General features: G+C 39.3%; 1 protein-coding gene across 3 annotated transcripts in view; it reads right to left on the bottom strand.

Moving 5' to 3' along the window:
• Positions 1 to 27458, bottom strand: part of SAMD12 (sterile alpha motif domain containing 12) — a 177741-nt gene that overhangs the window by 81552 nt on the left and 68731 nt on the right. For all 3 annotated transcript variants that reach the window (XM_042785942.1, XM_042785943.1, XM_042785944.1), the window contains exon 4: positions 9521 to 9661. In XM_042785942.1, the coding sequence (XP_042641876.1) occupies positions 9521 to 9661 (141 nt within the window). The remainder of the gene's footprint in view (positions 1 to 9520; positions 9662 to 27458) is intronic.

Raw genomic sequence — 27458 nt, 5'->3', positions numbered from 1 at the left:
GAAATGTGATTACCATTCCTTCTCCATCTCTACCTCTGATATATGCTGAAGAGGATAGAAATGAAAAACCATACAGCTCAGAGGACTTTGGAAAATAAATTTTAACACAAGCTTTGCATTACTGCTCCCTGAACAAAGTCATAATCAGTAAGAACCTTTGCTTCTTGCCATGCAAGACCTTTTTTTCTTTCAAGCCTTTCTCTCAAAACCCAGCTCCTCAAAGTCCTACACAACGGTGCTCTCAACACAAAAACCAAAGAACTGTACTTCGGAATCTGCCACCTGATGTTACTAACAGTAAGCCTCCCAACTGGTCTCAGTAAGGAATGAAAGAACATGACAAAATTACTTGTTTCAAGACCCAGGTGTTGGGAGTTGCTTTAACTCCATCGCACATCATCAATGCCACTTGATGGCAGTTGGGTGTCCCAGATGCACTGACTGGGAAGATCTGAATCCTATTTCTAGTGGAAAGGATTCAAAACTCTAAGACTGTGTCAAATTATATGCCTTCAGACTGCACTCAAGCTTGAAGGGGAACCCTGACATGCCTTTTTGTTTACATACAAAAGTCTGACTGACTTATCCCTACAGTTTCTGAGGATGAGAGTTTTGGCCTTCTTGTATAGTTGAAGAGGCCTTCTTGTATAGTTGAATTGTCAGAGTCCTGACATTTTATGCCAGGCTACCTGGATATAAAATGATTCACGCATTCCTGAGTCTGGCTGTTGTCTAATCAGGTTGTCTTCAGGTGGAAGTCACTGTACAAGCCAAACGTATGCAAACCAACTACTTTTCCAACAACGTGGATAAGCTTAACTGAGAATAAACTCTAGGATGTGGATGAAACCTTAGTATGGTTGAGGAGCTTCAGAACTATGGTATTGCCATGTACATACTACCTAAAACTCCACTTGTCACCCTGAGACTGAAGAAAACAAAGACTGACTCAATGTCCTTACAGGTGATACAAGTTTTTACAGAGATACTTGCTGCAAATTTTCTCAATGTATCCCTTCTTCATACTGGTAACTTTTAATAAGTCAGGTGACTGGGAGGTATTCTTACTGATAAAAACTTAAAAGATAACATTATGCATAACAGTATATATTTAAATTTTAGGATCACACAATACAGCTGTAGGTGAACTGCAAACAGAAAAATACATTTTTTAAAAAACAATTCCCTGACACATTTCTGTTCACATTCATGTTGCAAATTAAGGCTGCTGTATTTATGCTGTCATCTGCTGGAATTAGCACTTAAATAAAAAAAATTACAGGTGCTTGATAAGTACTTAGGCTGCATAGAGGAAAATCGGGTATTTTTTGAAAACTGTTCACAATTTTGTTAGAATTCTGAACCCCCTTAACATCAAGTACCACAAGATCATTCTTAATACACTTCAATTTATTATTTTATAGGGAATCAATTTCAATTAAAATCCATTCAAACAGTGACTGGAAAAATTCTATAATATTGATCTTAAGGGGGAACCAGCATAGTTAAAATTATTAATCATACCTGAGAATGTCATAAAACACTGGGCTAGTACCCATGCTTTATGATCATGTCAAATAAAGAGTTTAAAAAAACCCACCCTTTCCTTTGTGGAAGATGCCAGATACTAAGCATACTGCTTAGTAATAAAGAAACAGTTCATAACACTGCTGACTGCCTATGTATAACTAAGTAAATGAAGGTGCTCTATCATATGGAGCATAAAAGCCATTAAGAGTAAACTTTTATTTGAATAGAACCACATTCATTTTTAAAATTGCATTACAGAAAGGCTTTTAAAGAATGTAAATGGAAAAAAATAAGCTTTTAAATAAAACAGGTTCTTTTACACAACTTAGAAAAGCAACTTTAGAAAGGCATAAAAAGGAGTGGGTTTTTCCCCCACCTCCCTTGAATCTTTCCAATAATTATAAATCTTTATTGGCCAGGCCATAAATGCTAGTAACAACAGGAAGAAAAATGCTTTTGAACTATTTGGCAACATTCACATTCAGGGATTCAAAATGGCAAAACTTTATTTTGCATTTTCTAAAAGGCTTTATGTGACTTTCGTATTTGTTAAAAGTGCCAGTAGGGTGAAACACTTATAAAATCAGAAAGATGGTGTTACCAAAACTCATCTGAGTGAAGAGGGCAATTCATCCAGCTTTCAGACCAACTTTTTTTCAACATAGGAGTTCACATCTAGGCATGTAGGAATTGATCTCACCTAAGTTCAGTCATCTACCATGTAGACAAATACATGTGGCAGCCATTCTGAGCTTCTGTAATAATGGAGAGGAACAGGCATAACTCATCTGATGTCTGAGGTGTATCTGGTGTATCTGAAATACAGAGGACGTGTAGCTGCTACTGCGTGCACACGATAGTAGGATTGCTTAGAGTCTCTGTGGAAGGCAGAAGATACCTAACTGAAGGCATACCAAGTTAGGCTTTGGTGCTCCCAGCACCACTGAGGCTGCCAGTGACTGTGTTCTAGTTTGTTAAAAAACTTGTTGTTAAACAACTTGTTTCATGACAGAATAAGACAGATACACAATGCATACTAAAAGAATTAGGCAGGGAAGTATTCTTCTTAATGCAGCAATTCTGGATGCTGGGGAGCCAAGGGGATGGAACCCCAGAGAGGGGCCAGGCTTCTGGGCTCTGCCTAAACAGCATCTGCTACTGTCAGAGGCAGAGTACTGGAACAGAGGGATACTGGATCTGACTGAGAATGGCATTTCTTACCTTCTTATTTCCAATGCTATTCACTCAGTTTGATCATAAAGGTGTTAGTTGATGAAGACAGTCAGGTTCTGAACCAGGAGCCCAGCAGTGAAAAATTCTACATACTTTCTCAGGACTCAGAAGTATAGTTAGGGCTCCAATTTCTTCAATTCTTTTATAAAGCAACTATCAATCCTGATTTTGTTCTGTGTCTGATTTCTGGAAAAATCTCATTAGAAATGACAAATATGTTACATTGTAAATGGCACCAACTTACAATATGTAGACTTGATTTATTTAAACTTTGAATGAAAGACTGTACCTATTCCTGGAATCCTTTTTACCAGCCTGCTCTTTTTGGCTGAGTGAAAACAAGTGATTTCTACTGGCACTGATCACAAACAGCTGTTGTTAAATCACAGGCTCTGACTGCTCAAAACTTTTCTATTTAGTTGAAAGTCTTCCATGACTGGCTGCAGCACAAACAGCAATATTTTAATTTTTTTTCTTAAATCTTGATCAAAATTGTTTTTTCTCTTTCCAATTTACACATAAGTGGGGAAATACATACATATGTATGTGTGTGTGTATATACATAATATCTATTCATCAAACATGTAAGACAGTTTTGCATATGCATTAGCTCAGAAGGACTAAACTTTCCAGACCAAATTTTCCAGTAGACTGTCTTCTGAGAAATTTGAAAAGCAGGAATGAAAAAAAATCAACATTAATAAAATAATAAGAAAACCAGACAACTGCAATCATGTCCTTGCAGTCATACAAAACAGCTAATACTACATTCCCAGTAGACTGAGTTGCAATATTATTTATAAAAACACATAAAAATGCAAGCACATCATCATATGATACAGCTAAAATCTTGCCATAGAAGTTCATCACTACAAATTTCATAGTTGCATACGTGTTTCCTTATTCATATTCCAAACTAATATACTACGCATATTGAAGGACAATTCTGTGCTAAGCCTATCCTGAGTGCATTACAATGTATTGTCCAGTGTATTGGAACTTATTTTACCTGTCAGTTGAATCACTCGGTTATTTGATATGAATATGTATTAGCATCACAGCAATAGCTAAAAGGTAACTAACAGAACCACAGTAATTCAATGGTCTACCAGGGACCGTTGATTGCACTGCAAAGTGTATTCTTCAGGTTAGAAACCAGCCACGTGAAATTCAAATAACTGATGCTGTAGATGGAATTTGATATTTACCGTCACTGATGCATGTATTTTAAACATTTTATCTGTGCTCAGATACACACTCCACATACAATATTCTGCTTCAGTTAAAACAAATGAAAACAATAGAGAACCCCTCAGTGCATACTTGTAACCTAAAAAATTGATTTTCTGAAGTCTTAACAGTGCCTGAAGTCTGAAAAGCCTCTCAGGAACAACCATGGCCTTCTGACTCCAGAGCCTACATCCTCTTTAAGTGCTGAAAATGTCCTTGACTGGAAGTGGGAAAATTACAACAAAGACTGCTCTTTTGTAGTCTAATGGATGGTAACAAAGTCATTTTACAGCCTTGCAAAAGCAGTGTTAAGTACAAGTGCTATAATTCCTACAGTGGTACAGGGAAAAACGACATACAATGGAAAGAAGTAAAAGGGATATGGACCTACAGTGACAATAAGCCCATATCAAGAAGAAAGTTAAGATTTCATTACCTATTATCAGACAATTTAGCATGTTGACTACTGGAACACAGTTTTGAAGTTATGACAAGGGACAAACTATTAGTTTTGGGTAATTTCTGACAGTGTTTCCATGTTATACTTTACGTTCAACCCATTCAACTCCTTAGGTCTCTCAGAGAATCTGGAGTATAACAGGAGCACAGAGCAAAGGAAATCAGTTGGGAATTAAATTTGCTGGAGCAATTCTGAAATATCAAGTGTTTTTTCTGTGCCTTGGATAGATGCCAGGTATGCAGCATATGCAAGAAACATTAGCATAGTAATTTGTGCTATAAGAAGAAAGGCCCTTCCTGATTAACTGGAAGCTTCAGGGTTAGGGAAGAGAAAAAGGTGAGGTCAAGACAATGGAAGCAAAAGAACAAGTGCCTGGTAAGGGCACAGTCAACATTTCAAAAGCTGCACGCCTCTGAACACGACCACAGGGACATGAAACTGAGATTGCTCAAGTGTTACATACTTCCCCCACCAGCTGCCTGGGAAGGCGAACACACTGCCTACCTGGAGCGCTTACACAGGCAACATCTGCTGTTTTTTAAAGACAAGAAAAAAGAGTATTTCTGGCAGAAGGAATTAATGATTCCTTAGGTGCCAAAACCTTGAGTCCAGAATGTACCCAGGAAATAAAATAGTACATCCTGGAAGTGTAACAGGATGACCCTCTATCACAAACTTCAGTTTTTATGACTTCTTTACAGGGATGACAAAGAAACGTGCTGATCTCAAGCAACATTTCTTCATGGAACATGAAGGACAGTAGGCAACAGCAGTTCAGATACCACAGTATCCATAAAGCCTACATAGCAGGGGGACAGGAAGCTACAATTGTCTTAACTCCAAATGTCCTTCCAGTTCTGCACTTTGCAAGCTCCCATGTTCTCAAATTTTCTGACCACTCAAGTCCTTTTCTAGGCAGGTGTGTAACTCCCAATCATTCATGCTATGTACTGGAGCCACCATAGCAGGGAAGGTCTTCATATGTAGGAATTCAAAAGATGGGAGTGAGTCTAGTACTTCAAGGCTTTGATTATGGGAAATGATAATAATCTCCTCACATGTGGTGATGTAAGCTGGAACAGCAGTGCTCAGGTTCCTTCCACCTTCAGTATTCACAGGGAAGAAGCAAACAAGGTGAGCAGGAACTAGCATCATGTTTCTGACAGTCTGGGAGGGTTCAGTGCTACACAGCTCAAATTTTGATCAAGCCTGCCTTTACTCTAGTATTAAGAGGCTGATAAAGCTGTAAAAATACTTATAACACGTTTCAACTAGGGGGTGTTTCATTGTCCTGGTTTACTCACCCCATGGACCCTGAAGACAATGTTTCTGTTACAAGGTTTCCCTAAAACCCAGTGAGTGAACCATCACTAGAATACATGGCTCTAATTTCAACTTTCCTCAGAAGATGAGACGAATCTTTGAAGGCCCTCTAGTCTCCTTCCTGGAAGAATACAATGCTAGAATACTAGAACAGGTTTTGAATGGGACTATTCTGGAAATTGAAGGAAAGAAAAAAATCAGTCCTATAGTGGTTATCATTAGGCACATATGTTTTTCAGTAGCTGAGCAGCAGTGCAGGATGAGCAGAAAACTTACTAAAGAAATAATTTCAACAAGTATCAACAGCTGTGATGATTTTCAATGAAGCACAAAGCCTTATTCTAACACATTTTGCTAGCTGGAGAAATTTTTTTTTGAAGAAAATTTGGCACATTCTGTGGCCTGGCAGTATATTCAAGTAGCACTTTGCCCTATATGAAACTCACATGGGACCTTAGGAGGGGGCCCAACATCATCCTAAATGTAGGTATCATTTAATCCAAATCCAAAAATGCTTCTTAAACTCAGCCCTATTAGCAGATTGCTGTCTATGGACACTTTGCTCAAAATCACACCCAGCACTGTTCTAACACTTTGAGGACACTTTGCTAGTCAAAAGCAGGACTTGCATTGAAAAATCTCAAAATAACTTCTTCTCTGTGTAGTTATGTAAGGCTTTTTTTAAAAAAATGATCTTTCAACTCAGGCTTACAGTGATAACAGTACAATAATGGTGTTTCCAACAGGGTGCAGCTCTCCCCAAGAGACACTGGAAGATATTTTGTCAAATTAGTTCCTCAACATCACTAAGTCTGGGAAAAAAGCACAGATCAGTAGTTGGGCCTGTGCCCTTCTATCCTAGTGGAGGTTGGAATAGCATTTCTGCTGATAATAGCCTCAATCAAGCAGTTCTTACTCCAAAGAAAAGTGTTCCTGAGACTCAAGACATGCCTTCAATTACACAATCACGTACTATTCTGGCTTTAAGATCCCCAGAACAGACTGGATGGTGTGTCCTGAATGAAGAAGAATGAAACAGTTTTAAGTCATTTTCTGAAACAGCAGTAGAAAAGAATGCTAGTTCTCTATTGAGTTTTTAAAATGAGGTTAACTTTCTCTGCAGACAAGAGAACACAAAAACACTTAAAATACCCAATAAGTATTACATAATGCTTTTTTAAAACTTTCCCTGTTCGCTCCAGCTTCAATTGGGGTATGAACTAAAGTCAGTGGAAGTCTTTTCGCTGACATCAATGGGGTCTGAATTAGAACCTCATTGCTTGCAAGTCAGCTTGTGTGATAAATTAATTCAGAAAGGGGTTTTAACAGCCTCTTTCACCTAAAAATCTCCTGAGCTGTGTATTAAGAGACAGAGGGCTTTTTTTCCCCTCATTTTGGAGGACATTTTGGAGGACAGCAAAGCACAGTTGTAGCAACAGCCACACTGTGACCTGCAATTTGCAGGTGGAATTTCCAAAAGGCAGAAAATACTGGCATGCAAATGTGTTAATTTTCAGAGTAAAAATTTTATCCAAAACAGAAAAGCACTTCCAGAAAGCTATTCCAGTAACAGCCTAGATTTGGAACCATAAGAATATGAGTGGACACAGTTTGAAGAAACTGTGCAAGGGGACAGAACCAGTTTCAGAGAACAACTGACATACACATAGCTTTACAGACTAATCTATAGTTGAAAAAATGTATCTTAACCTTAGTACTTGCAAACAAACACTTTCAACAGACACACACTCCAGCTTGGTGTAAATGAAGTGATAAGGGTTAGGAATACTGCTGTCATCCTACCACGCACTGTCCCCATCCCCCCATCCCCTGCTCCAGGATCATATGATTAACACAGTTCTGCTGCACAGGGGAACGTTTTATGGACTACTGTACTGCCCCATAATTTCAGCTCTATTTAAGAAGGCTGGAGTGGAGCTGAAGTGCAGCACAATGGCCAGCACCATTTTGGGGTAAGACAGCAGGAGCTGCAGACCACCATCTTTTTGTAAGTTTGTGCTGGCTTTCATGAAGCATATGATGGCATGCCTGTATACGATGTCTCTCTACACAGCAGAAAGAGACTACACCAAACATGCATCCATATATCTATCACTAGCCTGACCTTCATAGTCCAGCATGAGTTTATTCGTCCTCTTACCAAAGTCCAAAATTATATCCTCAACTGCTTGTGCAAGGAATAAATCTCAAAGGATGCTGTCCTGAATTCCTTGAAATGGCAGTTGCCACTGTCTGACTGATCATGACTCATATACCAGTTGACATGTCCGCGACACATAATTCTCAATGCCAAATATGGGTTTATGGAGAAATCTGTCGGGACTGTGGCGATTAACTGACCTAAATGTATAGCTAGTGGGTCTTCATTGTTCTGTATCAATAAAATCGCAACTTCCATAAGCAGGCCTAAAAGAATGATGGTTGGTGACCAGAATTTTGAAGTCCAGCAAACTCTCAAGTAACACTCCAGATGTAGAGGAGGAAAGAACCTGGACAACACTGAAGAAAAGGACGTAGGAATAATGGATGAAAGGATGAATGACTGAAGGGAAAAGGAACAATTCTAAACATTTGGGGAAGCCACTGATGCTTCAGCATATGCACTGCCTTTGACATGACACGAGATGAGATGAGATTATATTCACAGATCATGGCAAAATGAAGGAGCCCTAAAGTTCCTCATCACGATCTACAAGACACCAAGCCTGAAGGAATAATTCAGTTGAGGTATCATGTCTTTCAGATAAAATGCAGCTTACTCAACTAATCAGAGAGCTTTTCCCCAAACACTGAGAAAGGCTTAATCAGGAAAATAATGCCATGTGTTAAGGACATTTTGTTAAAAATACACTGCATGTACTAAAGAACTCTATTTTTTTTTTTCATATGATGTGACATATAACAGGCATTGAACCAAAACACCACAAAAGTATGCAGTTTATGCTATCTCACTGGACTACCAAACAACATTTAACATTGAGAAAGCATTGCAGATATATAGTAGAGGATCTCTAAATATTCCTTTACACTATTGCCACAGTGATTTCTTTTCTTCCACATTACCACATCTGTTAAAAAGCCTTAATAGAGAGCTAATAACACAAGTCATTATAAAACATTTTAACCTCATTTGGAAAATAACTACAAGCTTTTTTGTTACTACTTCTTCCCTGTCTTCTAATCAAGATCTCCAGATTGAGGCCAGTTTTGCCTTTTCTTAGCAGCACAAATTAGAAGCAACTCTATTCAAGTCAATAAAATTACTCCAACATGAAAAAGGAATCAGCCGTCTGCAAAAAAACAGTCTAACAGGTAATTTTCCACTGACAGCTCTTACCATAAAACAGGTTACATAGATTACTCTTTTATCTAACACTAAAAGTAAACAATTAATGCAAAATGTACAATGTCTGTAAAGACAGTGTGTTCACTACTTGTGCCCTTTATATGTAATCATTTTCATTTTAGCAAGCGGACAGTTAAGTAAGACTACCATCAAGCTGTAGATGGAGCCTATTCATCATGCAAAACAGGCAGCTGAACATCTCTATTTATTTATGCATTATTTTACCTTTTGTTCCCACCTTGGAAAGCATGTGGAATCTATGAGACATTTTCATGCACCATTTCTTGCAAGAGAACATCAAGTCACCTTTTATGCCCTCAGGCAAACTTCTCCTACCTGATCTCAATAACTGTCCATACCAAAATTGTTTTTCATACCTTGTGTAAGCAGCTGGAGGTTTCGGACTTCTTCTCTCACCTTCAGCTGAAGGACTTGCTGCAGAATGTGCTGTCTCAGGCTTTCCTGGGCAATGCCCATTCGTTCAAGCTTTTTGTCAGTAAGTCTCAGCAAAGCACGGCCTGGATGCAAAAGGCAAAAAGAAAAATCACCCAAGGCTTTCCATTAATGCAATATTCTCATTCTGACAGGGAAATTTGCTACAGAAAAATTTCTCAACTCTGAAATCCCTCAGTCTGAGAGGTTATCATTTCATCAGTTAGGTACTTCCTTACCCTCAGAGATCTATGTTCTACTCCTCCCTTTTCTTTTGATTTTCTATATCATTTTGGTGCTTTGTGAGGCATTTAGGCATGTAAAATAGGTACCTTGTGCCATTTTAGACAACCAATTGCTGTTCTTAAGTGCCAGCTGGTCTCCCACAGGTAGGATATCCCCTATAAGTCTACAATTGGTCTGAGTGCCCAAACAGACCCTCACCTGTTTTCAAGCATCTACATTACTGCCAAGAAACCACAAGTGAAAGTGAATTTTACCAATGTAATCAATTTAAGATATACTGAGGATGAATATTGTTTATTGCTGCAATTCAGATATGTTTATAATGTAAGAGCACCATTTCTCAGGAGGACCCTGTACTTCGTAGTCCAGCCTTCCAAATCTCTCTCAACAGTAACCTAACACAGCAAAACAGAAAAAAAAGAGCCAGAGGTTTCCCCTCACACTGTCAGTTATATCTAAATCATTCCTCAAAAATATATTCGTCCACCTATAGAAAGACATTTTCCCAATTATAAGGAGTCTATGGTCTTTGCAAGCAATCACTCCCAGTTTGTGACTTATCTTTACCCTTAGGGTAATGTTGAACCATGGTTCCACACAGATTGGAGATATTAAAAAAAAAAAAAATAAAAAAATCAAACAATCCACGCTCCCTAGATTCTGCTAGTGGAATTCCAACTCCATATTTTGAGCATCACTATGCTATAAGTAAACAGAAGGGAGGCAGCACACTGGCTGAGTCAACACTAAGGAAGTATTTGGACCAAAGACAGAACCAAAGCATCAAGCAGAGCTCTAGGAAGAAACCCAAATCTTACTTTATTTGGTCTTCACCACTGCTGTGAGCTAGTATAGGGAGAAGTGCCCTTCAGCCCTCTACTGACCCTTCATTCCCAGTATATACATTTGCTATCCAAAGGTACTCTGGCCAATACCAGCAAATCACACTGGAGCTACACTGATACTACCTTGGAAAATTGTATGTCGTTCACTTTTTTAAACAGACTCAAATTTTTGCCTCCTCAAGTTCTGACAGTAAGCACTTTTTAATTATTAAAAAATCTTGGATTTCTGAGGCTTTATTCTGAAACCAGAAGAAGATAGTGAAGAGCAAGTTCCTCCATCTGCAACACAGCAGCCACTGTGCTACCACCACTGTGGCTTCTGGATGAATGGTACAATTTTGCTCATCATAAAGTGTGACTCAACACAGTCAGATAAGGCCCTTATTCAATCTCTTTCCTTACAAAACAGGAATGAGTACAGATTTTTTATGATTATTTTAATTAAAAAATTTAAGATAAATGCCAAGAATTTAAAGGGGCACACAGTATTTGCCCAAAACCAAGCAGTTAGTGGTATACCCTTCACTAACTGCTAGAATTCACTCAGAAGTGGTTCTGTCAAGCAGGTAGTGGGATCTTGATATGATGCAATGTAAAATACTGGGAAATTACTATTAATGTAATAACTAAATATGGAAATTAGTCTCTGACAGATCAACGCCAGCTGACCAATTTCCCTGGTGATCCAGATAGCTACTATGACTTTAATTTTTATATCTTCTTATCACACTAAAACATCTTAAAGCAATTTATAAAGAAAGTACAGCAGTCCAAGAGTATGGTCTGTAATGTAAATCTAGGAACTGAAAGCAAAAAAAAAAAAAAATAAACAAGTCATCAGTTTAAAGAGTGCCAACATGCATGTCATCTTAGGCCAGGGAGTCAGCAATAGTAATATGAAAGGACAGAGGTCATGCATGTCATCCAGTGCCCTTCACCTCTTTTTGGACATGGATATAGTCATTACTCTTTACTTCCTCTGGGCAACTGTATTTCATATTCAAATCAGTTTCTTATCCCAATCACTGGCTTTGCAAGTTGAGTGTGCACAAAACAGAGACGTCTCTTTTCAACTCCTGGCATGCCAGTTCCTCTGTGGCTTAGGCTCAAAGCACAACGCCATTGGAAAAAATTGTCTTTGACTTATACTATCTGCAGCAGCTTGCACAAGTTGCTTTAAATTAACTCCTTCTTGCACCAAATCCAATGTGACATGTTGAGGCAGTGATGAGACAAGAATGCAAATATCCAGATGTGGCATTTCAAGAATGCAGTAAGTGACCTGAACTAAGAAAATTCAATCCTCCCCATATTTTCTTCCCTCTCAACACTCACAACAGCAACAACCAAGTCAGAATTGGAATAATTTTTTATTCTGATACTAAGTCATGACTTTGAAAGATACCGATAATGCCTGGATCAGTCACCAAAGCCAATTAGTTACTAAGGCCAGAGCCCTGACAATCAGCTCATGATTTCAAATGCTTCACTGTCTTGCTTCCTGTACTGTACGTCTGAAAGAGTTATCGTTTGGTGCTAAGAACTCTGTAAGGGTTATTGAACACTGAAACCAGTTGTCCAGAGAGGTTGTGGAGTCTCTGTCTTTGGAAACGTTCAAAACCTGACTAACAGGGTCCTGAGCAACATGCTGAAGTTGCCCCTGCTTTGAGTAGCAGGTTGGACTAGATGATCACCAAAGGTGCCTTCCAACACCTCTGCGATTCTGTGAAACAACTTGCATGAAGATCTCAAGATAAAGATATATTTTCTTTGAAAAAGGGAAGATTAATAAAGGCAATTAATAAGCATACACAAAAGATGGTCATTTTGGCAAGCATGACATTTAAAGCAGAGAGACAGCTATACAGTAAAAATTGGAGATAGATTTTTAATTTTCAGAGAGTTCTGGATAGAATATATTATCAAGAGCAGAACATGTAATAAATGTAACATTTTCTAAGAGTGTACACTGCTCTTAGCTAGGACACAAGTAAAGGAACTTTACCTACATGTCAGGAAAACTTCTCTACACTACAGAACTGGCACTACCTCTCAGATGTAGAAGCTACATGCATAAGAGACCAGGAGATTTTTTCAAAAACATCTTGACCAATAGAACCATAAAGATCACAGTCACAAACACCTAGGCCTTGGCTCTAGCTAATTGCAAGGCTGGAAACCAAATGCTTTTAAAAAACCCCACAACTCCCACAGTATCTGTATGCAACTTTTAGCACCTAAACCCCAGCCCTCTCATACTCAGGACAGATCAGCCCTGGAATGTTCTGAGACACCCTGAGGGCAGACACAGAATATAAAATACTTTCCAGCTTAATAATGGATTGATGGCCTAATTTTTTCTAATATGTCTTAGCTGCTGCAGCTCTCATTTGATCAAGCTGGGATTAGACGAAAATTTGAACAGAGGGAGAAACACTGCATGCCACAGAACATTAATATAAGCACTGGTCCAAAGAGGCTGGCATTGGCCCTAGAGCAAGGAATGTGGCACCATCTGATGCACCTAATCAGAAATGCCCACACCTCCCTGCACTGGTATAGTCTACTGCTCCTCTCCCCGAGCCTGTGAAGCTGCACCAACTGCCAGTTCACAGACTTCTAGAGAGATACCACGTGAGAAGCTTTGAAAGTACACTTGTAATGGAGGTGAATGAATAGGTAAGAAAGGACTTATTAAACGTGTAGAAAGAACTGAAGAAATACAGGGAAATGAGAGCGGATAATTAGTAAGAGGCTGGTCTCACACAAAACCCTGAAGAAAACTATGACTAATTTAAAGTTGATGAAAACGATAAAGCACTAGTGGGAACAAATGACGTATGTGAGATATGGCCAAGAAAGGTGATCTTGTCTCCTGAGTACAATATGACAGGTATACCTGAATATCAAGACAAGATATTCATTTTACTTACCATGGGACACAGAATCTAGGAAAAAAGGAACAGGGTGGAGAACACAAGGACATTAAAAAATGCCCTTATGCCAGACCAACAGCTCACCCAGCCCTGTATTCAGAGCAGCAGCAGGAGATATATTTCAGGAGAGCTACTGGGAGGGCTACTTTCTGAAGTCATTCCCTTTGTAACATGCCAGCATCCAGTATTGTTATACTAGGGTTATTAGAGAGTACGGCATTTTTAGCACCTCCTTATTGTCCTGATGTCCATAAATTTGTCTTTTTGATCTTCCTGATACTGTCTGCCTCTGCAGCCACCTGGGGAAACAAATTCCAGAAGCTCATTGCCCATTTTTGTCAGTTTTATATTGATTTCTTACTAACTGCTTCAAGTGCTCTCTAGTTCTTGCATTGCAGGATTTGGTTATCAGTTCAACATGCAGCTTGTCTGTTGTTTCCATGATTTGTAAACTTCAGTCATATGCTTTTTGATCGTATTTCTGGATGGATCCAGCTGACAAACCTAGCAAAACAGGAACATGGGATTCACTAAGCCCCTAAATTATACAAGATGAAAACTTTTTCAAGTTTATACTTAAATGCTGCAAACATCATTTTAAATTGTTGTTGACACAACAGGGCATTCTTACTTAATTGATAATAATATGTTTCTCTACTGCTGGGGTAGAACAATTTCAAACATATTGCTTTTATATTTACCTCTTTAGTTCCATAAGCATGTTCATAATTCTAGTTCATTGGCTTTTTCTTCTTGAAATAGTCTGATCGCAACTTTCTTCTTTTTTATATAGGCCGATTGTTGGCTTCTCTTCACTTCAGTGCTTAAAAACAAGCCTCCTAGGACTTATCAAGTAAGAAATCTCCATGACAGAGACATGGACATTAATATCATTGTTCAGGTGCTGGTGAGATACAAGTATAAAATCCTCATCATATACTCAGAAAAGACTTCAAACAATAATAGGCAGAGAGAGAGGCTATGACTTCATAGTAAGGAATGGTGAAATTGTGAGAGGAGGCAAGAACAGCCTCATGATGGCAACGGAGGGAGATGTACATTGGGCAAAGAGAAGGGAACTATTAAACTAAGGAACTAGGTTGGAAAGAGAACAAATGGATATAAATACAACTGAGGACGCTGGGTTCAGAAACATCTAGTAAAAGAAGCACAAACGAGAAGTCAATCAAATTTTCAGAGCAAACTTGATATGACATCCTGATGCTGTTCTTGATGACCCATCAGATCTTCTACCGTCCTAGATTTTCTGCTTTCCTCATGAGAATTTAAGAGCATGTTTCTCCTTCTCATGCCAGTCTCATCACTAGTCAATCAGACACATCAGCCACTTTGTCATCAATGCTCTGTGGCAAATCTATAGCTTTTCTTGCAAAAGCAGTTAGATCTTGCTCATCTTACTAATCATTTTAGTCCTAAGACTGGTGCAGACTCTTAATAAGCTGCAGCTTACATTACCACCCTCTTTGCCCCACTTCAGTTATCTAATATCTCACTAATCAGGGAAGGCACTTCAAAACTAAAAATGGATTCATTTTTCATCAGACTCACCATAGTAGCAAATGTTTTCTAGCTTAATGGCAGCTGTTGGCTTAGGTGATGGAGACTTAGCTCCCAAAATTGCTATTGGTAACTGCCTGGTACTTCTGACATGATAAACAACTCTCAGCTGGGGACTAATTTAGGCAGCTAGGAGACAAGTGATACTGGCATGAAAATAAAGCACAGAGAACAATAATTTCTAACGATAGGGACCAAAAGAAGCAAAGAAGACTACCTAACCTTGATGAATATTGGGGATGTACAAGTGTGGAAGTTCTCCAACATAAGAGCCAACGTTCTTATGCTTTCTCATCCTGTTAGCAAATGCAACAAACCTCCATGGAGTTGTAGGAATTACTTTCTGGTAAGTCACAGGAATGGGAGAGGCCCATGACTCCAGTATGGCTCCAGTGGAAGCACAGGAAAGCACAGGAAGTCATTTCCTCACGGATCAAATTAGCCTTGGACATATCTTTATTTGTTAACATCATCAAAGAAGAATAAGATGATTTTCTGGCTCTTTCTCATTCATTATTTTATTTATCTGAGTAAGGCCAGCTCTACAATAAAGTTTCTCAAAGAAAACACTGTCATACTGTTCAATTAATGTCTGATCAAACTCAAAAAGCAGGTATGTAAACAAAGGCACTTTCTGAATATTATCTGCATCCTTTATCTTCACTTCATATCTGTTTATAGTTCTGACAAGAGGAAGTGATGACTATTGTCACTGTTGCCAATAAATCTACAATAAAACCAGTTTATTTCCATAAACACCCCCCTCAGGCCACAGTTCTCTTGCGCATTTCTGCCCTTCCTCCACACTTCTGAACCACAAACATGAATAGGATATGAAACTCAACACAATCTTTAACTTAGCTGCATTTTCAAGTACAAAATTAGCAACAACTAAGACATTACGTTGTTTCTAAATTTGTCTGTTTCTGAAAAACTGATTAAGTGGTCAGTGATATATCTGGAAGCTATTTAACTCAGATTACTTAGTTTAGCATAACTTCCTCTCACCTTAGCACTGCCTTTCCCAATTTCCTCCATATTCCATCAAATAATGTAGTTTTCTATTCACTTAATTCTGACACAGCCCTTTGAGCTATATATCTCCTGCTCAGCAATGGTCTCTGAAAATGCACCAAGTTAGGAGAAGTCTTTCTGTCACTCAGTTTTTTCCTGGCTCTTCCCAAGGACCTCTCACAGCTAGCTACCCCCGGCTGCTTCTCCCCAGCCACCACTACCCTTGGGGCTCCTATGCCCTGCTACACAGGCTCAAGCATGTCTACCTGCTCAGTCAGAATGATGTTGGATTTATGCTATTGAAAGAAAACAACAAACCTGCAGTAATGGTGCAGTCATGTAAAAATACTGACAGACAGTGAGTTAACAGAGCATAGATCTTGAATATTCAGTTTAGAAGTACCCTTACTCTTTCCCTGGTAGATACTAACTTCCAGCCAAGCAGCTCAAAACAGTTCACATATCTCGAAAAGTCATGCTAAAGACAAAAATCACTCTACAGAAGTGAGAGTCTCCTAGCTCCCAACTCCTCCCATAAATAAAGCAAGCAGTTCCTGCTCCTTGACACAACCACACATTTTCAAGGAAGTATTTAATTGTATACCAGAATTGTGTGGGAGCATCACACCTCCTTATATCATAGAATCACAGAATCATTTAGGTTGGAAAAAACCCTTAAGATCATCAAGTCCAACCATAAACCTAACACTGCCAAGTCCACCACTAAACGATGTCCCTAAGCACCATGTCAACATGTCTTTCAAACACCTCCAGCCACTGGGACTCAACCATTTTCCTGGGCAGCCTGTTCCAATGCTTGACAACCCTTTCAGTGAAGAAATTTTTCCAAATATCCAATCTAAACCTCCCCTGGCGCAACTTGAGGCCATTTCCTCTCATCCTATTGCTTTTAACTTGGGAAAAGAGACCAACACCCACCTCACTACAACCTCCTTTCAGGAGGAGCAGTAAAGTCTCCCCTCTTCCTCCTTTTCTCCAGATTAAACAACCCCAGTTCCTTCAGCCACTCCTCATAAGATTTGCTCTCCAGATCTTTCACCAGCTTCATTGCTCTTCTTTGGACATGCTCCAGCACCTCAATATCTTGTAGTGAGGGGCCAAAACTGAACACAGTATTTGAGGTGCAGCCTCACCAGTGTTGAGTGCAGGGGGACAATCAATTCCCTAGTCCCGCTGGCCACACTATGCCTGATACAAGCCAGGATGCCATTGGTCTTCCTGGCTACCTGGGCACACTGCCGGCTCATACTCAGCCAGCTGCTCACCAACACACCCAGGTCCTTTTCTGCCAGGCAGCCTTCCAGCTGCTCTTCACCAAGCCTGTAGCATTGCATGGGGTTGTTGTGACCCAAGTGCTGCAGGACCTGGCACTTTGCCTTGTTGAACCTTATACAATTAGCCTCAGCCCATTGATCCAGCCTGCCCAGATCCCTCTGTAGAGCCTTCCTACCCTCAAGCAGATCAACACTCCCACCTAACTTGGTGTCATCTGCAAACTTACTGAGGGTGCACTCAATCCCATTGTGCAGATTGTTGATAAAGGTATTAAACAGAACTGTTAAAGATATGTAACAGTCTTAGTTATCAGATTTTGAATTACTTACTTAAGTGTCTAATGATTTACAGATACATTCCAAAATATCTTTATTTTAAGACAATACTGGTTCTATACACAGAAGGGAAAGGGTTAATGAGAAATTGTGCATCGTGATTACTGGAAGTGGTTCAGTAAGTAATTTACTGTACTGATGGGAACTATATTGATTCCTTACAAGTCCTGAGTAAAAGACTGTTAGACAGTCCTGTTTTTCAGCTGAACATATTCAGGACCTGATGATTTTAATAGGAGGAAATAGTAATAACTTGAATTCCCCTCTGAAATATAAATTCAGGCACAAATCATATTACACCACTTTTCAAATGTACTGTAAAATGTGAGACAACCATTTTTAGTGCTCTCAGGAAGGACCCGATAGGACCCACAAAGTAAATTAAGGATAAATGTAAACCTTTAGCAGGCAGTCTATAAATCCACATTGCTTGTTGTATATACATTTGCCAACCTACTTCCTGGCCATACATAATTATATATTATCTACAGCTATATACAAAGATATAAAGACATATAATAATGGACTTCTATTATACTGCACATCGTATTTTTTAAGAAACAAAATCTAGGACTATTGTTTGCTTATATTTGTGTGCTAGATTTATGGTCCACCTATTCAAATAAACAATCTCAAGGTCTTTTTTGTTTGTGATGGAGTGACTCAATCTGTCAACACCTCTGATTTTGTCCACCATCAGCAGGACACACAGTTCTTCAGTTCCTCGTTAATCTAATGTTGGTCCATGTGTTACCCATTATGCATTATGTATCCCATTTCTTTATTAATTAAAAAAAATATCACATTAAATCATGCCTGCTGGCAAAACTCCTGTTAATTTATTCAGGAGTAAACACACATTCATGTATTATAATGCACAGCTTCTATACAGAACAGATTAGGAAAGTGAAAGCCAATTTTTAAAGTATGAGAATTGACTGAACTCTTTACAGAAAACTCAAACATTTCCTGTAACTCCTAATGGTGGACCTTACAAAAATCAGTTTTCTTCCAGAAAAAAAAGATAATTTATTACCAAGAAAAACAAGCATACATACACTCACATGCACACACAGAAAACCAACACTCATTCTTGAAGTGCTTAACCCAACTGGAACTGAGAAATCCTTGAAAGCACACAGAAGACTCTATTACCTACTGACATTTCTAAAGCAAAAGGGGTTCTGCAGTTCTGCCTAGAAATAGAATTGGTGTGTGCATCTGGCAAAGGGGGCAAATACACATGTGAATTCAGAAAAGCTGCCATTTAATTAAGTGAGGAAGAACACCTGCTCCTATCACAGACAAATGTACCCACTAAGCTCTTTGAACTGTACTAGTATGAAACACTCCACGTTGCTGCAAACCAGGCTCTGGGAGCCTGCCTTCCTCATCCAAGGGACAGAAATTGTCAGTAAATATTGCTGTTTGCTCTAATTTGCTACTAATCAATCCAATCAATAACCCAAAGGTGCTACACCACAAAATACACACCAAGGACGCAATCCATTAGTATGCAATATATGGAAGGATGAGGAAAGACAATCCATTTATATGTAGTATCTTTCATGTTTTTGTAATGCTTTGGAAGATGATCTTGGGGTCCATCTCACACATGCTGCAATGCTGGGGAAAGCCATCCCTTCTTCCTCCTGATTAACTGCCATACAGCATTCAGGCAAAAACCTACACGAAGTAGCAGTATTTGGAACATGTTAGATTCATTTGCTGAGTTTCTTTTAATGCCAAACTTGTGGAAAGCAAGAAGGACCTACATAATGTGACTAGACAGCTTACTGTACTGCATTACAAAACCTCTGTGGGCCATCACATGTTCCAGCTGACCAGAAGTTGAGAACTTACATTCTCTAGTAAGATTTTTCCAATCACTACTTTGTTTTTTTTTTAAAAAAGAGCAAAATTTAAATTTTATTAAATATTAAAATAAGCTTTCATATCTTAACGCTGAGATACATACAGTATTACAACATTTCTCCATCTGTACCTCTGGCTGCCTCCTGCTCCATATTATTACCTCCAAGCAGCTTTCAGTTGTGCTTTCTTTCATGCCTGTACCAGCTTTACCCTTTTATTTTCAATAAAAAATGAAATTGAGAAAGGTTTTGTGTTAATATTCATGATGCTAATAATTCATGTTAATAAAAATGGAAAATTAAAAGCAGCATGCTCATAGGTTAAGCACCACAGACTGCTTCATCTCTCCTACCTGAAGGAAGAATCAGACATATCTCCCCATATGCACTTTTTGCTCTACCATTTCTCTTTGGGGGCTCTAACCAGAAGTCTGGCACCTATCAAGCTGCACACAGCACCTCTGATGGGCTCTTAACTTACAATTTATGCTGCCCATTTTATAGCCTAGGGGAAGATAATTTTCTTATTGTAAGAGTTACCTCTACTCAATTATATGCAGTCTTACAGATACATACACTAATCTGTTGCTACAGTGCTTGTTCAGTAGTACAACATACTTTGCAGAGCAACTTTGCATTTCTTCCAGTCTTTATTACTGTAGCTGTGAGGAGATTCAGGACATAAGGATTTTATTCTGCTGGCCTATTCCTCCTATCTAATACTTACACTTGACCTGTAGAAGACTGTGAGACTATAGTCATCTTGGATCAGAAATGAAACAGATACCCAAGCAATGGCTCATCGTACCTAATTTGTGAGCAACTGGTCCCTGTAATGGAATTCAGACATTATTTTTTGAAATTCTGCCTCCTGTACCCCAGACATTTGACTCAGCAAGACATTCCACCATGCATATAGAAGCAAGACCAATAATAATGGTAATAATAATGGTAATAATAATGATAATAATAATAATAATAATAATAATAATAATAATAATAATAATAATAATAATAATAATAATAATAATAATAATAATAATAATAATAATAATAATAATATAACACTAACATTCAGGAGCCTTATCAGAGGCTGCAGTCCAGCACACTGGTCCAAATAGAACATGCAGCCCAGACCACTGCTCTGGCTTTGGGTCTCACTCTCCCAAGGAAAAATAAAAGCTCATTTTCCTCTACAAGGTGCAGGAAGGTAGGAAGACCTCATGTGACTTTTTAAATAAAAATAACTACTATAGGTAGGAGCAAGGGACCTTTTCCAAAAAGAGGCAGACACCTCATCTCCAAACTCCCAGGGGAGCGTGCTGAAGCCCAGGTCCTCTTCCAAGCCAGAGTTCCCAGCACTCCAGAGGAAAGGCTGCACTGACCTTGCTGGAAAGCACGTGGGAAGCTGTACTCGAGATGCAAGGGGACAAACCTCCGCCAACTCCCAGCCTGTTCCCAAGACCAGACCAGAGACCCCACTCCAGACCTTCAGGGAGTGTCCCGGAGATGGCATTACACAGCTCTCCCTTCCCTGCATGCCAGGGAAAGCACCAACTGCCCAGGCAGGTGGTTGGCTTGGAGGCAGGATTGTAAAGCCAGAGGGGGAAGTCAGACTTATTTTCCCTACTGCTCAGGTTGGGATGATTTTGGGCACCCATAAAGAAGCAACTCTAGGCAGTGAGGTAAATTCATGCTTAAAATAAAAGGGGAAATAGGACGTTGAGGCACCTCCAGGCATTTTCAGCAACAACACAAGGAACTAATCTGGATGATAGTTCAGGAGTTCAGTTTGCAATCCAGAGCATCGCACCTAGGTCCTGTGCTAGGCACAGCGGGATCAGTGTGTGTCGCTCACTCCCTGGCTGCTCAGCAGCAGATGCCTAGAAAGGAGCTTGGGAGCAAAGCAAGAATATAACAACACTTTCCCAAAATACTATCTCAGCCTCCAAAAGCCTGTAGCTTAGGGACTAATTAACAGAAACAGAGTTGGCTAATTTGAGCTACAGCTGAGCCTAAGGCCAGTGGTTGGCTTCCAGTGATTGTAGCAATACTTAAGAGCTGCTTGTGAGGGGAACCTCACCAACATTGTAAAATAGTAGAACAATTCTCCCACTCAGCATGTGATTTGATCTACCCAGAAGGGGCAAAACAAGAAACAAGTACTGTAAGGTAAACCTAAACCAATGAAAATGAGAATTGAGTTCAGTAATGAGGTTAATTCTAGCAGTGAAATGGGTGATTCTCAGGTGCTTGCAGTCTTCAAATTAAGTTTTTGGAAGAGACAGTTCAGAGGAGCTCAGGTTGCTGGGGTCTGCACAAGAGGGAAGCAGCAGTGCTGGGGGGGCTGTTTACCTCTGCATGGGATCCAGAATTCCAAAAGGCCTTGGAAAAAAGTGTGGAAAAGAGTGAGAGGAAGAAAAAGAAATTTATATAAACCCAGCAAGTACTAGTAAACTCCCAAATGTCAGGAAATAGGGGAGAGGTTTGCTTTGTATTATACTGTCTTTCTGATAGCTTCCATGGGTTTTCTTTCTACTATGAATTAAACTTTTTCTCTTTCAGAGTCTGCATCGCTTGAAAACATCAAACATTAAAGCATTGTATCATGTATGAATCTTCAGTTACACCTTGTTTTTAAGAAAGAGCACACAGAGAGGACACATTTGAACACATGACATGACCCACCTTTAAGTCTTTTTGTTAAAGAGGCACTGAGTTGACAAACACTAATCAACAAATAAAATGAGATTAGAGAAAAATCAACAACTGTGGCTAGAGAATGTATTATAAACTTTATTGACAATTTGCATATAATAATTTATACAGAGGAAGAAGACTGGAAACTATCATCACAGAAATTTCCTATGGTAATACTGAAGACTAGCTCTCTAAGTAGACCAAAAAAGCAGATGACACACAGTTTAAGCACAGTGCTTTTACTTACAAAATATGCATTAGGTGTCAGTGACACACTGGTTAAATCTAGGGCCAGATACTTCCCTGGTGCAAAGAGTGACTATCCTGACAGGTTCAGTGAAGATGCATCCACTCTTATCAGAGCTCAAAAACAAATATACAAAATCATTTTTTCACTGGTTTACACACACACAGATCAAATAAAAGAAATACATCATTTTTAGCCTGACAAAAATTTCCTAAACTGCAGGAGTCTAGAGAACGTTTTCTGAGTACTAACACTGAGCCACAAATTTAATCCTTAGTCAAGTACTAAATTGTTTATCTTAATCTCCATTCATTAGCTTGCACTCAGTCTTCAGTACCGAAGCCAAATCATTTTGGGGTTAGTTTCAAATGTAGCTTTGGTTATGTACGAAATACAGTTTCTTGTTTCTACATAATAAATAACCATTTAAGCTTAATAGTCTTTCTTGGGTTGTAGACACATGCCCTGTGAAACTTCAGCAAGTAACAATATTCACATAGCAAGATCTGAATAGCAGCACTACAAACCCAGAAAGCAACAACAGATACTGAGAAGTTATTTACTTCATCTTCTAGTGTATAATTAAAATTCTAAAACAAACATCCTGATCTGTAAATACTCTTTGCTCAATTCACTTCTATTTCTTCTGTAACGGTCTCCTCTGAGTCCTCTTCGCAATACACATTATGCTTGGCTTTCCTCACCGGTGTTCTTCTGTTTTCTTCCCACTGGAACAAGTTATTTTCTGCAGTTTTCTCAGACTGAAAAGCTTTTCTGGTTAAGGAATATGTTGTGCATCACGTGAGCACTGACAGTGTGAGTCCTGTCAATACCCCAGAAGTAGACCAGCTGGATGGTAAGTAGGATCACAGCTGTCTACAGATTGAAGTACCAACTACAAATCCTTTGGCACAGTTGCATAAGAAGCTGATCTACAACAAGTTATTTCTAGCCTGATCCCAAGCAATTTTTTTATGACCTTTGAAGATGGGCAGGCCAAGATTCGTTCTGCAACATACAGTGAACCATGGGCACTCCCAGTCACGTCCTCAGGACCTGGTATCTGCTCTCAGCATCCTGGTGCTACTTAAACAATAAGGAGAAGATTGCATAACATCCATTCATAGAGACATAGGAAACATTTTTGTTATTCAGCTAGCAAGAAAAGGACCTGAGGTCCCGGTGGATACCAAGTTGAATATAAACCAGCAATGTGCCCTTGCAGCAAAGAAGGCCAACAGCTTCCTGGGCCACAGTAGGGCAGATTGCTTCCAGCAAACCAAGGGAGATGATCTTTGCTCTCTTCTTGATCCTGGTGAGGCCCCATCTAGATTACTGCATCTAGTTCTGGGATCGTCAGTACAGGAGAAACATGGACATACTGGAGCAAGTCCAGCAAAGGGCCATGAAGATGATTAATGGATTGGAACATATGTCAGGTAAGGAAGGGCTGAGAGAGTGGAGACTGATCAGCCAGGAGAAGGGAAGGCTCAGGGGGCAGCTTCTCAATTTGTATAAATACCTGATGGGAAGAGCAAAGAGACAATGGCTGCAAACTGAAATACAGGAAGTTCCATTGAAACGTAAAGAATCTTTTTTATCATGAGTGTACTTGAACACTAGAACATGTGTTCAGAAAAGTTGTGGAGTTTCCATTCTTGGAGATGCTCAAAACTGGTGGGACACAGCCCTGGACAACCAGCTCTAGCTGACCCTGATTTAAGCAGGGGGTTGGACAAGATGATCTTCCAACCTCAACGATTCTCTGATTCTATTCCATGAAGGTACAGAGCAGCAAATCTGTCTGTCTGCATTTCACTAGAGATAGCAAGGTCACAATTAGCTACTGAAGAGTGTTACACACTTTGTGTATCAATATATTCATTCAATTGAAATGTGCAAACCAAGGCAACAGGTGAAAAAGTACCTAGTTACTTGGAATCTCCCCCAAAACTGTTCGTGTACTAGTGTACACAACCTGTAGTATCACTCAGTAGGAGCACCCAGATGTTGGATTTCTCTAAAGGAAATGCTATAACTAGCAAGGTTTCTTTAGGCAGAAGGATGGGGGCTATTAAGCATATAAAACATATTTTTTTCCAGCCCTTTGAAGCTGACCTGATGTTGCATGTTCTGAAAACATGGCTGTGGTTGGTTCCAAGAATGTACATTCTCCACCATTGTCCATTCCAGTAAATTGACCAGTGTCACCACTGTCCAGGCATGGGAACTCAGTTGTTTCTACTATGAAATCACCACAACAGTTCCTGGGATGATTTTGGCCTGGGACACCTTATACTTCCCCAGAAACTCTCAGGTATGGTTCAGGATTGAACAGAGACTGGGGGGCTGTTCCCCGTAGATGGTGTGAACACAGCCATCCTGTCCTGAAGATTAAAAGCCCTCAGCAGCATGGGCACAAGTCATTCCTTACAAATTAGTCTCAGTGACAAAAGATGTTTGAGGAAACATCACTGACATCAACACAGCAACATTAGAGAGCCATGAGTTCTGTTAGCAAAACCCAACCCCCGCTACTAATACAGTACACATCTGCTACGTAAGGGTTTGTTCAATCTTAAAAACCAAGAGGACATCCAGGATTCATTATCTCTTCCTGGAAAGTAAAAGCATATGCTGGTTTCTCAGAAATCACAGATTCAGAGGTGAGACAAAATTATTTCCTCCCTTGTGAATTCTGTGTCCACTGGTACAAATCAGAGCAGTTAGAAAGGATTTCCTCCGTTGTTTCCTACCTGTTCTAAACTGTTACAAAACTCAGTTCTCTCAATAGTGGAAATGAGGAAAAGTAATGGCAAAGGGATGTTTGGTTAAGTTTTTAATGACTATGGCAATTTTATTTAGATTTAATTTTCACCTCTAGGCATTTGAAGAATTCTGCTGTTTTCAGAACTGTCTCAGCTCTTAGTTAGGCCACATGAGAAAGGTATTCCAACATTTCCAAACACTGGAAATGAGGAGGAAAAAGAGAAGAGGTGTAAATGACTGGGATACTGTTTGAGGAAAGCAACAACACATTTCTTCAAGGAATGCTGTTTCTGTGAAGTCCTCTAAGAAGCAATGTGTGAAAAAGCCCAAAAAGCAGTAATCTCAAGTCCAATTTTGGATTGTAAAGTCAACATGCTACATTTCACATTGCACAAGTCAGAAGAGCTGTCAAGAATTTTTACACATATATTCTGCCTGATTCACAGGGATCATTAATTATAGTTGTAGTGTATGTCTGTGTCAGTTCACTTGCATTTCTTGGGCACACCCTTAATGTGCTCTGCAATCCTGACCTCTAAATAAGTACTGCTTCTGAAGCACTGTCATGTCACACAGTAAAAATGCTAACAAATATTGGTTTCCTGCAAGTACAATTAGACTGCTGGCCCAGATTCCACAGGAACAGCTTTAGAGCAAGGGCAACAAGAGCATCTGAGAAAGAAAGGAAAACTAGCAAAAATCTGAAGCTTCTAAAGATAGTTGCCAGGTTTTGGTCTTTACCTAAGCACAATAATTAATGGATAAGATATCATTCCAAACTTGGGATAAACACCACACGGTAAAAGTAAATCACCTTCCTACAACTCTGCAGACTGAATGTCTTCTGCAAAGTAACTGCCCCAGTACAGGAAAGCACCTGCTTGCTGCTAGCCAAGAGCCTCCTGCTGTTGTGGAGTGGCTGGGTAGCAGCAGAGCTGCCGCAGGACTGCTGTAACAGAAGAATGCACGGTATCAAAAAACCTACTCTGCTGTCACAAAGGTGGTTGATATGAAGACAGTTAGAAATGGTTTGTAGTGATAGGGTTCCTGAATGATACAAAGCTGTTAATAAGAAACATTCTTACTGCTATTTCCCACTCTATGTTTTGAGGTTCACCGTAGATATTTTCATTGGGCTTTAAAGTACTGTACTAACCACTGTAAAAGGTTTACCTGGAGGGGTGATGGAAGAGATTAGAGAAACACAATGTCAGGATTTTAGAAAGGTCCTGACTTACACCCACACACATGCTGACAACAGGAACACTTGCTTCTACAGACAGAGGTGCATCTCCTGAGATAAGTCCCAACTTGCAGCATTTTGGAATTGCCAGCCATTCAGTGCACTCTCCAAGCTTGTAAAACCTTTCACTAAACACTTGCCTAGAAATGAGAATCAATTCAAGTCTGCCTTAAGAAGACAGACTTAAGAATCCCAGAATGATTGGGGGAAATGGCTTTTAGAGAGCTGAAGGATAGATCAGCACCCAGCTAACCAGGCCCTTCACATGGAAATGTTTCTTGCTATGACTGACTTCTGCAATGCAATCAAGAGCTTTCTGAAAGGAAGAGAGACCTGCACTTCAATATGGAGTATCAGATAATCTCAGTTACATGAAACAGCCTCTATGAAATGAAGTGATTTAGGAAAAAAAAAAAAAAAAAAAAAAGAGAGAGAGAGACTCTTATTCCAGGAGCAGTTTGTGGGAAATACATGTTCTTAGATAAGAAATTTTACTTGTGTGATAAAGTAAAATATTGCCCCATATACGCTTACATACTTGAGTGTGAACTCATACAAAGTGTTACTCATAACTGAGGCATTCACGCCCTCATTCATATTTTATATCTTCAATTTTAATAAGATGTTTATTACAAAGTTATTTTCACATAGTCTTGTTCTGAATTTGTTATAATGCCTGCCTGGATGTTATGGCAGTAGTGCTTCAAAACAGAAAGAGTGGAGTATAAAGCCATCAAATGACAGATGCAATGAAATTTCAGGACATTATTTATTATTTCTAATAATAAAAATTCAATAGT

The sequence above is a fragment of the Tyto alba genome, unplaced genomic scaffold (assembly GCF_018691265.1).
Source record: "Tyto alba isolate M040663 unplaced genomic scaffold, T.alba_DEE_v4.0 Super-Scaffold_9, whole genome shotgun sequence".
Lineage (NCBI taxonomy): Eukaryota > Metazoa > Chordata > Aves > Strigiformes > Tytonidae > Tyto > Tyto alba.
Note: the sequence above shows the minus strand (reverse complement) of the source record. Positions and strands in the feature narration are given on the sequence as shown.